The following is a 13625-nucleotide window of genomic DNA, read 5'->3' on the forward strand; positions in this document are numbered from 1 at the left end:
GAAATCCCTTCGGGCTACGTCAAATTTTGCTCACACATACTACCTCACCCCCCATTCCACCTCATGCATCACAACATCTTCCATATACAACCATTCTCCATTCACCCCTATCTTCTGTCCTCTCCTGTCCTTCCTCAACAGACATTCCCCTCTTCCCCAAAGCCCCCTTCACCCCATCCATCCACCTCATCCTAGGACGTCCCCTCATGTTCACTCCCTCCACATCTGCCTTCCATACCTCTTTTACTAGTCTTTCTTTACTCATTCTTTCCATGTGTCCAAACCATCCTAATACTCTTTCATCAACCCTATCTCCCAACTCCCTTTCCACCCCTGTTCTCCTCCTCATCTCCTCATTTCTCACTCTATCTAGCCTAGTAACCCCCATCATACTTCTCAGACACCTCATCTCAAACACATTCAAACTCCTTCTCTCTTCCTCTCTTATGTTCCATGTTTCTGCCCCATAAAATCAAGTAAGCAAGTTAAATATAACTGTTCACTTTGTGATTTTTACATTACGCCATCCCTCCATGAAGGTATCCCTCACATAAATCGAGAAATCCCTGTAGTGCAAAGTGCATCCACTTACGAGAAGCTAAGTTTTTGTTCCCTAGATTCTCGGGTCAAGCAGTCCCATCTCCCTCGGGAATGCCATGGCTGCAATGGGGTTTTCCCGCAAATCCCATATAAAGTACTGTGTTGTTGGTATACATGATTGTGTACAATGCAGTTCTCCACAATATATCATATAATATGGAGCTAAGTGTTACTCCTCGGACAGTTGTCTAGGATGCGGTCATCCAGCCTCTTCTGGTAGCTTAGAAGGTCTGGGTGGTGGCCACACTCCGGCCTGGCCATGTGGACTCTGTCCTCTCTGGGGAGAGAGGATTCAGAGGGATGGATATCAGGAGGTCTGGCATGCATCAATGTGTTGGCAAGGACAACAGATGGGTGTAGGGTAGGTATGTGCTTTGACTCAGCCACTCTCCTTATAAGTGGGATAGGGCTTTTTAGTATATGTTTAAGTATGCACGGATGCTCGCTGGCCGAGTGGGTTTGGGCTTCGTTACTTGTGGTGAAGGTCGAAATGACAACAATTCGAACCCTGCATTGGGTGAGTTGAACCAAGGGCATGGTTCGTTAAATTCCACACTACAAAGTCCGTTGTAAGGGGCACCATCCGAGCCTCCCGATAGGGGGGAGTTTGTGACGTTAAACAAAATCATATGTATGCATGTATTCTAAGTTACTACATATTGTCAAACAATCAATTAGTCTCGGATCTCTTGCACTAGACATTCTAGACATAAGCATTTAGGATGCTGACATAGGAAAATAAGTCAAATCTCTGCCATTTTGAACATTTATGTCTAGACTTTGGGGTTAGGACCTTTACTAAATTTGGCCCCAAGACACAGCCACCAAGTGACAATCGTCTGAAAGTCTTTTAAAGCTAATCAGTTCAGCTATGACACAAAATACAAGAGTTGTACAAAACCAATCTCATGAAATACTTGCCTCCTCCCGAAGTAATGAAAAGTGAGGCTCGTGTGAGGTGAGACCCAGCATGATGAGATCGGCATCGAGCCCGTACAAGCAGTGCCGCGTATTAGGGTCGTGGTCAGGCTGAGCTTTGCTGTATCGTATATACTCCATTATCTTGTGCTCTCCTTCACCGGGTGTCTGTAAATAAGTAGAAATAATTGTTAGCTCAATTCTTTACATACATACATCATGTACCAATGGCTTTTCCCCCCTTACCAGGAAAGTAACCAAAGGCATAAATCCACTTCCACACATTCCACTCTTTCCCTCTTTTCTTGGCTCCTCCTGGATGATGGGTCATCATCCCTGCATTTCGCCCACTGTCCTGGGTCAAAAGCAATGCAGCAAGACACAGCACATCCACAGCAAGGCTGCTTCACTTAATTGGTAACCCCTTTCTCTCTCTCCATCCCCTTGTGCAGAGAAAGAGAAGATGGGGAGAAATCCCTTGGGGCTGCATCAATTTATTTCTCACACATACTCCCTCAACTCCAATCCCTCACCCACTCCCTTCCATGCATCACAGCATCATCCATACACAACATCACAGCATCATCCATACACACAGTTCTTTACATGATGGAAAATATATATGTAAACCAAAGACCAGGTCACAGTACATAGCCACATCTTACAAGAGAGAGAGAGAGAGAGAGAGAGAGAAAGAGAGAGAGAGAGAGGGGAGAGAGTGGAGAGAGAGGAGAAAGGGGGAGAGAGAGAGAGAGAAAAGGGTGAGAGGGGGAGAGAGAGAGAAAAGGGTGAGAGGGAGAGAGATAGAGAAGAGAAAGGAGAGAGAGAGAGAGGGGAGGGGGAGAGGGAGAGCAACAATGAGATATGCAACATAAATTTGGTACCACCCCGACACTCAAGAGGTACTGGTGCACTGTCTGTACCGAAGCAGCCAGGATACGGTTGTTCAAGAAACCAGACTGATCTATATCATGCTGAACAACAACCTGTCTCTAGCTGCACACACAATTCCGACCTACTCACCTGATGACCCGAGTAAATAACTTTGCAGTGCTGCCATAGTCGATCGTGTGTGATTTTGTTGGAGACGAAGAACTGTAGCTGCTTGTCAAGGCGATCCATGAATGGTGTACCCGGAGTGATACAGTTGGAGTCAAAACGCGCCTCTTTCGGTAGCTCCTCCCCACGTTCCACAGCCTTTTGTTCTTGTTCTTCTGCCTCGCGTGCTGAGCGGAACCTGGCAAGTGAGGGTGACAGTGAAACATGCTAGTCGCTCTTCCACAATATGGTTCAGTTCGAAGCTTTAAAAATCATTTAGATAAACACCTAAGCAAGATGCTGTAATGACTGTCATTTATTTTACATTCTCTATTTATTTTGTTATCATTTGTCTGTTTGTTTATTATTTGCTTGAATCACTTTTATTATTAGTATGTCAATTATTATTTACTATTTACCTGTTTGTCTATTATTTAACTATATACATTTATTCTATTTATTATTTATATTTATATATATTTATATATATATATATATATATATATAATTTTGCATCCGACCTAGTTATGGACCAAAAGGTTTCCTATCAGCATGCTCTGCTTTTGTAATCCTTTGTAATGAGACAATCCAACCCAGGTGCCTTACCAGCTTTCATCTTTCTTATGATGATTGCTGTTGTTGTTTGCCCTTCAAAGTTGAAGATGGCCATGACATTGCCTTTTATTTTTGTTTTTCTTTTCTTCATTTTATTTTTGTTTTCCTCCCCACCTCCTTTCTTTATGATTAAGTTTAACATCACAACTCCTCCTTTCAAGGCACTATGATGAGGCTGTGAGAATCAACACCATGTGAGATCGATGATGAGGCCCTTTAGAGAGGACTCTGTAGCATGGAATTTAATAAACCATGCCCTTGGTTCAACTCAGCCATGGCAGGGTTCAAACCACTGTCACCTCGACTTCCATCGCAAGTAACGACGCTCCAGTCTGCTCGGCCACCAAGCATCCTCTTGTACCCTGATTGTTCTCTTCTACAACAATCACAGCCCTCCTATCCTCCACATTCAGCAGCTCCCTAAAATAATCTACCTATTTCCCTTCCGTACTGCACTGTTTCGTGTTCAGCTTTCAAGCAGCTGCACTGAGCACCAAGACAGTGAAGAACTGTTACTCCCCCAAGGGGTTGGAAAGCAGTTCTTCAAAGTCTGCCACAGATGTCAAATGAACACTACAAACCCCAACTTCCTGAAAGGGGAGCAGCCCCCCAAGAGGCTGTTACCAATTACCTGAGAGCTACAGGTCAAGCTACAAGTCTTCTGCAGGAGTTACCTTGCTACGTCATACCAAAGTTGTTCTAGCATCTACGGAAGACTTTATTCTAATGCAGTGTTTCTCAACCAGGGTTCCCATCATCTTATCTAACCTATTATTACGATGAAAATAAAATGAGAAAGATATGATATATATACAACCACTCCTCGTTTAACGACCTACTCGGTTAGCGATGACGCGGAGTTACGACGGGATTTATGACAGACCAATATTCATTTAACGTAAATCTCCCATAGTTACGATGTCGTGTACGATAATTAAGTTGGCTGAGGCAAATTTGTATGTTACAATTGAACTTGTACGGTGGATATTAGCTGTGAGGTAGTGTTATGAAGCTTAGGTCTACATTACCATCCTGCAAGCTGCACAAACTACCTGGGCTACAGTATATACCGGTATTGGTAAATTTTTTGTTTCGACCATGAGCGCAATATAGCAATATAAAATTAATTATTAATTTTGTAAATTATAATGTATCAACGTAATATACAATTTTGTGAGCGGAAATAAAAAAAAAAAGTAATTAAGTAACGAAGTCATGTCGGACGAATGGTACACCACGTTTGTTATGATAGATTCCGACATTGAAGAAATGAAAGGATGATAAATTCGTCTAACCTAAACTAACCTAACCTGTGTCCAATAAATCATCACCTGCAAATTAAATATCCGGCTTGTCCTCGTTGTCGTCGTTGTGAGAGACGTTGGCGGGCTTTTCAAACACTCTCTCAGCTTGCGGGGTATACAAAGTTCTTGCAGTTTGAAGGAATGCACGTATCTCTGCACCATAACATTCCTTCAAGAAAATGTACCTGGCGAGGTACTGTCGGAAGTACCGAGGCTGTCAATTGACAGACGACGAGATGGCGTCCCGATCCTATGCTACCGACTTCGTTCATTAGCATATTAGCTTGTAGCAAGGTATTCTTTACTTCCATTTCCGCCCACAAAATTGCATATTACGTTGATACATTTTAATTTACAAAATCAATAATTAATTTTCTATTGCAATATTGCGCCCTTGGTCGAAACTAAAAAAAATACTCCGGTATTTGATATGGAATGTCAGCATACGCGGATTTGGTCATATACGGTAATTTCAGGAACATAACCACGGTAAATTAACAGTAAATAAAGCTTTAATGTACTGTATATTGGAGGGAAAATACACGAAAATAAAGATATATGTATTGCTGGACATTGTACATACGGTACATGTACGTATATGTATACACTTTCGCTTAACGACGGCGACGCTGGTCCCAATTGTCGTTGTTAAACGAAGAGTGGTTGTATATATTTTTTTTGCACAGAGGTTCCTTGAGACATGCAATTTATTTTAAAGGTATGCAAGGTTGAGAAACACTGCTCTAACATCTTGAAAAATCTAACGAGTACTAGAGTACTACCAATCTGGAGAGCTTGTACTAACCTTCTGCCTCGCTGCTGGTTCATTTTCGCACGTGGAGCCACTCCGTCAACAGCCATGAAGAACACTTTTCGTGGCTGGATCAGACGAAACAAAACCTACAAACATCAAAACACATTAAGAGCACTGACACGACCAATTGGCCCATATAATCTCACGACAAAAAGCACAAAGACACCAATTCTCAAATCCACTCCAAGTTTAAAATAAACATGAGTATCAGAGGGTATGTTCCTCCACACAACACCTCACCTCACCTAGGTCTCTTAATCCAACACTTGCTAACCACCATTTGTGCGGACGTTTGGGTCCAGGACATAAACCCACTTCTGGTACTGGTGGCGTTTCAAGTCCAAACCTTCCCGAGGTGGGTTGTGGGCCCACACATCTGCACAAGCAGCAGTTGGCAAATCTTGGATTACGAGACCTAGTTATATAAGGTGGCCAAATCAAAGCATACACCCATCTAAGGCAGGAGACAGGGATGAATGGAGAGTGACTGCATATTGATGAGACAGTTATGCAAGGGAGGGGGGTAAGGGGTTCTTACGGGTGAATGATATTATGACAGACACATCCCGAAGGGACTCCTCCCTGTCTTCTATTCTGCACGAGGGGTCTGAGGGGGGGATCACCAATTAAGTGAAGCAGCCTTGCTGTGAATGTTCTGTGTCTTTCTGCATTGTTTCTGACCCAGGGTAGTGGGCGGGATGCAGGGACAACCCATCATCCACGAGGAGCTAAGATAAGTAGGGGGGAGGGGGCAAGGGTGGTGGATGGGAGTGGAATAAGTGGGAGTACGTACGTACCTCTGACTTGGCTACCTTCCTTATAAGGGGGGAAAGAAGCCCTTGCTACTATCTCTACACTTTGAGGATGATGGGTCACCCCCTTCATCCACCTCACTGCTCAAGTTAGAGGTAACGGAACAAGATCCAACATCTCCACTGCAGGGCCAAACAGCCTAATTTGTTTTGCTTCCACTGCTTCATTTATAGCACCACTCCCCCCAAAAGCCACCGTCATCCACTCAAGATATTCACAGAGTGGACTACATGGCAATTCCTGGGGACCAAGCCTGAGCCTCATACGCTACCGACCATTCCACGAGAACTCCTACGGCCTACATTACCCACGCACATAAAAGCCTGAACAAGATTCCTACTTTTATTTGTATGACGAGGGGATTCAATTAATACTCACCTCAATATAGTGAAAAATATCCTTAAATATTTTCTCTTCTGTGATTCTGAAGTGGGGGTTGGCATCGTCTGGGTGGGAACACACGTGGATAATGCCATTCATATCCAGGTACAGATTGTCAAACTCAGGAATCTGAAAAAAGTAAATAAATAAAATAAATGATAAGAAATACATAAAATAAATAATAAAAAATAAATAAATAAAAACAAAATAAATAAAGATGCATGATTGGACTCTCAAGTCTATACAAATCAGACAAACTAACATTCTATCTGTATAACAAGAGTTCCCCCCCCCTTACTTATAATAAGGGAGGTAGCTAAGTCAGTAGCACATACCTCTTCCCAGCCATTTCACTCCCCTCCACCCTCCCCATGGAAGGTCCGCAGCTGGCGAGGAGACTGAGATACAGATTGTAATAACAATATGATGATGATATGGTTTAACGGCACAAACTCCCCCCTATCGGAAGGCTAGGACGGTGCCCTTCACAGAGGAATTTGTAGCATGCAATTTAATTAACCATGCCTGCAGTTCAACTTTGCTGGTGGCAGGATTTGAACCACCATCCCCTTGACCTTCACCGCAAGTAATGACGCCCTAACCTCCCTCAGTTAGCAAGCCTCCAAATTAACATATTATTGATAAATGAACATTTCTCATTTTTTCATGTTTTGTTCATTCTAAATACCTTTTAACAGTGAGAATGACAACTGATAGACTTCAGAGAGAACCATCTCCCCAGTAATCTTCCAAGCCTATCTTCAAAGCCCTTACTACCCGCAGATTGACGCTCAGCCTCCAGATGAAGCCCAAGACATCTCATAAGAACAGAAGAATGGAGGAGAATGAAAAAGACCTTAAGGCCTACACTAGGCAGTTCCACGTCTCTTTCTACCTGTCATCCCTATCCATAATTATCTCATCTTCTCTTAAAATGACCAACTGTTCCAGCACTCACTACTTGTTAACCACTCTGTTGGTAAAAGAGTCCTTGCACATTTTCTTCTTAAACTACTAACTCTAACTATTCTATCCCCTTTCCAGCTGAATTAACTTAACGAGTGACTGTTCCCTCCTCACTGAAACCCTGATCCGTCCAAAACTGGAATGTGTGTCAGTTGTATGGTCCCCACAAAAAGTGAAGGATAATATGAGCAAGATTGAGAGAAGGCAACCAAGCTGCTCTCCAACCTGGCAGATAAGCCAAACGAGGAAGGACTAAAAGCTCGAGGACTAAAAGATCGAGGGAAGAGGTGATTTGATTACAGTATTCTGGTCACTAATGGGGATAAGCTGCACTGACGGAAGAGATGTTCTGATTAAAGATGAGAGGGATTTAAGAGGTCGCGGGAGGAAATTAAGGAAGACCACCCGTCAAAAGGAGGCGAAGAAATACAATTTTCCATATAAATGCATACCAGCAAATACTTGGAATAGCTTTGAATGTGACATAGCCCAGGCTCAAACAATACACAAGTTCAAACATAAATATGATTATAAGTCAAGAATATAGATTAAGTTGGAACCATATATGAGTTTAAGGGTAGGTATAATAAAAAAAAAAGTTAGAGAATAGGAGATGGGATCCAATGAGCCTTGCTCCTTTCCTGTATACTACAATTAGGTAAATACTAGTGCTGGGCATGTTACCGCTGGACAATTAGCATGTTACCAAAAAATCTATATATAAACATATATGCATTGTATATACATACATACATATATATATACAGATGCTCCTCTACTTACGTTCATTCGTTTTACGTTTTTTCGATTTTACGTTTGAACTGACTGTAAAAAAATATTGTAAAGAAAAAAAAAATTGAGTGAATTTTTTAGTTTAGCGCGCTCTCCGTAGTTCAAACGATACTTGCGCATGACGCTGCGTCCATTGTTTACATTGCACAAATGACAAACTGAACATGCCTTGCCTCCTCCTCCTCCTCCACCATCTCAATTTATGTTGCTTGAATTTAATTTATTTGAAATTAATGTTATTATTTTACAATGTTATGTGTATAATTAATGATTTAGGGGTGTTTTATAAGATACGGTAATAGAATTTACGGATGTATAGTACAGTAACAACTTACGTTCATTTTCAACTTACGTTCGGCCGTTCGGAATGTAACTAAAACGTAAGTTGAGGAGCGTCTGTATATATATATATATATATATATATATATATATATATATATATATACACAGTAGAAGCCCGATTTAACGAACTAATTCAGCCAAGGTCCAGTCCGCTAAAGTGAATTTTCTGTTAAATTGAGCGAGTGAGCGTTGGTGTAACAGTGTTGCCAGAGTGGATTGTAAAAATTCCCTAGTGTACACACACACACATACAGTATATATATTATTGTAAGTGAATTATAGGCAGCACAATCATGAATTGCAAACAACAGAAATGTGCAGTAATTTGTTGCAACATGTGTGTGTGTGTTGTGTAACAATATGAGCTGTCTGTGAATTTTGCGGAATATTAGTCATAGCTTCGTGTTTGGTTCGATGTACATTATTCTAGCGATTAATAGGACTGGGCAGTTGGTTTCTGGATAGTGAGCATTATTGTTGTGTTGTTGCAGAAAACGTAGTTTGTTGTTATAGAAGTGTTTTTCGTGGTGATTACTCTCGCATACTGATTTTGAATTTTCCCATCAACTTACTGTTTCATTATTTTGTTTTCCTATTATACCATCTATTTCTACTTGAACATATTTCTGCTACAATTATACTTTATAAATATACTGAATTATATATTACTGTATATATATTATAGTACGTATATATATTTATATACCTCCAAAATACTAAATTACAAATTTTTCCTTGACTCCACCACCACAATCTGTAACATTGGACTCTGAGACACACATGTGGCCAGTTGACGGAAAATGCTCAACTTAGCGGACCGTTCCCGCTAAGTTGAGCTATTTCTGTAGACACACGTCTGGCCTAGGCTAGTGGAAAATGGTCAACTTAGCGGACCATTTCCGCTAAGTTGAGCAGTTCGCTAATTTGAGCTTCCGCTAAATTGATATCCGTTAAATCAGGCTTCTACTGTATATATATACAGGGGGGTCACCGCAATTCGACTTATCGCAAATTCGACAGTAGCTAATTTATACCCAACCCTCAAGGTTCGACAGCCAGACTCGACAATTCGATATTCAAATCTCGCGCGCCACCCACCCGATCGAATTTGCCGCCACCAGGGCTGCCGTTTCATAGAATTTTGTACCAAAACATAGAAAAATAGCGGCATGTGGCAACTGCACAAGGACACAAGGAAATTTTTTCTACATATCAGTAGGCTGTTCAAAACATTTAAAAGCTCAAGCTGTTGTCTAAGAAAACACTTAACTAGTTATCAAATAATAAATGGCACATCAAAATGTGACTTTTATTGGTAATTATGTTATAATATATTGTACCCCAAAAGATACGTTTTTACGGTTTAGAAAAAAATTCTACGCTCAAGTTTCAGCTTTCTTTTTGCGATAATATAATTTTCTTTTTTTTTTTTTTATATTTCACTGAATATGTTAGGGCATGGGGTTCTTATATAAATTCAAGAATAAAAAACTAGAACCAACATTTTGTCAAAGTTTGACAAGTATATCTTGCTATGAAATCTGCACACGCCTGAGAAAAATGTATGCCCCGGTATGGCAACACTCCCATTCTACACGGCAGTGTAGAAAATACGGTATCCCTGGCCGCCACTCTGTCTCACTCTCACCCAAGCCACGCTCCGCTGTTCCACCTCCACCATGCTTTGCAAATCCACCTCCGGCCCCACCCCTAAGACACACTTTCCTGCCTTTCAAAGATAAGCTTGAGCTTATAAGAAAGTGTGAGGCAGGTATGACTCATTCTGCCAACCACTGAGGCCACACCACCATCACCAAGGTGGAGTTCACCGATGACATGCTTCAGGGGATTTAAGAGGGAGGACAAGGAGGAGGTGGAGGAGCTAGGTGTGTAAGTCCAGTAAAATGCTCTTTTTTTACATATGTTTTGCTAAGTTTTTGCACCATGCGTATGTGGGAGATGGGTTTATCTTTAAATAAAAGTTAGTTTTTTATTGCGAGTGTTTTTATTTCCAAAAATGTACTGTACAGCAGCTTAATGTGTTTAATAAACAAAATTAGATATAAATGAAGCCTTTAATATTACTGATTTAGTCTAAGTTAGTATTTTTTAGAGGTCATAGTGATATTTTGGGGGGGGAGGTTGGTCCCTATCCCCCCTAATTACAATGTATTCCTATGGGAAAAACTGCATCATGATTCGACAAAACCCAGGTTCGACTGATGTTAGACCGCCCCATCCCTGTCGAATTGCGATGACCCCCTGTATATATATATATATATATATGCGCGCGCGTGTATACATGTATATAATGCACATTCATGGAAATATGCCTCAGATTTTTTGGTAACACACTACCTGTCTAGCAGTAATGTGCAAAGCTCTGGTGAATACAGCATACACAATCCAGTATGCCTTCCCACTGAGAATATACAGAAGAGCCCAAGGACTATTGTTACCTATTACGGGGGCTGTGGATTTGCTGTCAGTGAAACTCAAGGTGACAATAATTGTTATTATTGTTTTTAATGGGTATTAAATGTTGACACCAATGATGTCTCTTTTCAAGTGAAGTAATATGATTTTCAATAAACCATAAAAATTAAAGGTCCAGGTAGCTCTGAGCAATTTCATAAACTTGCTCTTTATTCATTTAGCTTTTGAAAAAAAAAATATAAATATACTGTATACATATAATAATAATAATATAATAATATTAATATAATAAACTATTGTTTCATGGTCTACTGAATTGAAACCCAATCACATTGCCTTCTTACAGATCTCTGGGAAGAAATGTTGGACTACTGTTTGTAATGCATTCATGTGGATTTGTTTCTGCCACTGGCTAGGAGGAGAAGAGAAGTTAGTGAGCAGACGTCAGTTCTTATTATACAGAAAAACTGCCCACCAGGGGTTGTTTGTGTTCATAGTGAATACCAGCCATTCTACAGGACAAGAGGGCATCTAAATCTAACTATATTTTTGACCCATATAGGTAAAACAACACAAAGCCACTGGACTAACCAGCATCTTGATGAAATGTCTGTATTCCATCACTGATAAGCTACACTTGTATCAGTGATGGCATCATTACAGTGGAAAGATGGGGTCAGAGAGATGAGAGTGGCAGCAGCGATCAGCAACTTTTTTTTTTTATTAATTAAAATTACTCCAATTATAAAAGGATGCTCTGTGACTCATCCATGGGGGTGCACCTAAAGCCCCTTAAAAATTAACTGCATAAATCTTTTGCTAATAAAACTTATAAAGAGGCAGCATCTTACACGGTCCATCTTGCTTCATGCTAGCACCTCAGAAGTGATGGAAAAACTAATCCTATGCACAAGTTTAATTCAACTTTGGACAACTGTGTGTCTCTCTCATAAGAAGCAAGAACCACTATATTTGTGATCAGGACACCAACCAGCTTGAAGACAAGAGCACCAACACAGAATAGGTCTGGCCATAGTATCAAACTACCCTAGATTTAACCATCACACCATCCTTCACTAACCCCACTCTATCCCCAGACAACAATGCATCATCTATCCCAAATGACCTATGGGTCTATCTGACTATCAGTTACACAGAAGCTGCGGGTCTCATGCAAGAGAGACTTGGGGCAATGGAGATTGATTAATTGTACAATAATACATCTTTATCACATTCAGCAGGTTTCAGTGTCAGTTCTTTTTCGTTGTGTTCAAACACATTACCGATAGACTGAAGAATAGAAAAGATAAAAATACATACATATACCAAAGGCTGTTTCCCCCTTACAAGGGAGGTAGCCAAAAAATAAAGGCATTAAAACCATTCCCGCCCATTCCATCCCTAATACACTCCACTCTCCTCCACCCTCTCTCTTATCTTGGTACCTCCTGGATGATGGTTCATCCCTGCATTTTGTCCACTGCCCTGGGTTAGAAGCAGTGTTGCAAGACACAGCAAGGCCACTTCATTAAATAGGCGACCCCCCTCTCCGTCCCCTCATGGAGAAAAGGGAAAGATGGAGAGAAATTCCTTTGGGCTGCGTCAAATTTTTCTCACACATACTACCCCCTTCCCCCACCCATTCCACATCATCATCCATATACAACCATTCTCCATTCACTTGTCTTCTGTCCTCTCCCATCCTTCCTCAACACATTCCCCTCTTCCCCAAAGCCAGGGAAAAAAAATATTATTTTTCCAGAGCCATTTTTCATTTTTTTTTTAATTTCACCAGAGCCATTTTTTTAATTACCAGAGCCATTTTTGATACTTCCAGAGTCATGTATATATAATTATCAAATGCTCATATTTGTACTTAAATTTATTTACTTTCAATTACTAACCAAACATTTGATTCTCTTTTGTTTTCTCATAAATATGCAAACGAAGTTATAAATGGGATTTCCCAGTTTCCCTCCCAGGCCTCGAGCGAGTTTGCATATGTACAGTGTATGTATGCATACGGTGATGTGGTATTGGGTATGGTGCATTGTACATGCAGTCAGCACGTTGATTGGGCAGCTAGCTCCATGCAACCAATGAACTTCCCTGCATACAGGTATCATGCAATTCGCAACTAGCGACATTATGTAGCACGATAGTCGTGTAGAGTCTAGTCAACATGTACTAGTATACGCATGCATGCAGCTGATACGAAGCTAGGCTTGGTAACCCATTGAACTCTAGCAGCTATACCGTGTACACATACGTACGTACATAAAAAAAAATAAAGTTGATTGATGCGTTACATTTATGATATCGATTGATAATGCAATGATTGATCACGGGTAAGCTGTGTTTGCTCTGATCCTTTCATCAATGGTGATGGGATTCAGGGATTGCCAAATGATGGATAATGCATGAAAAACGTTGAATCTTGCCGCAGGAGTGATGTTTTTTGTGGGGGATCGCTCCTGCTATTGGATTTGCGAGAGCGACATTGGAACTTTCCCGAGCGAAATCGCTCGTCGCTCCCGTGTATTTTTTTCGCTGCCCAAAGCCCCTTTTACCCCATCCATCAATCTCATCCTAGGTTGCCCCCTCAT

At 40.9% G+C, this 13625-nt stretch overlaps 1 protein-coding gene across 2 annotated transcripts in view; it reads right to left on the minus strand.

The window, feature by feature from the left end:
- The window catches only part of LOC143031092 (5'-3' exoribonuclease 1-like), an 82201-nt gene that overhangs the window by 65813 nt on the left and 2763 nt on the right, over positions 1-13625 (minus strand). For both annotated transcript variants that reach the window (XM_076194511.1, XM_076194510.1), the window contains exons 2-5: positions 6481-6612; positions 5281-5375; positions 2542-2755; positions 1522-1686 (exon numbers count right to left, since the gene is read on the minus strand). In XM_076194511.1, the coding sequence (XP_076050626.1) occupies positions 1522-1686; positions 2542-2755; positions 5281-5375; positions 6481-6612 (606 nt within the window). The remainder of the gene's footprint in view (positions 1-1521; positions 1687-2541; positions 2756-5280; positions 5376-6480; positions 6613-13625) is intronic.

This window comes from Oratosquilla oratoria, chromosome 12 (genome assembly GCF_046742065.1).
Source record: "Oratosquilla oratoria isolate Oo_2021 chromosome 12, ASM4674206v1, whole genome shotgun sequence".
Lineage (NCBI taxonomy): Eukaryota > Metazoa > Arthropoda > Malacostraca > Stomatopoda > Squillidae > Oratosquilla > Oratosquilla oratoria.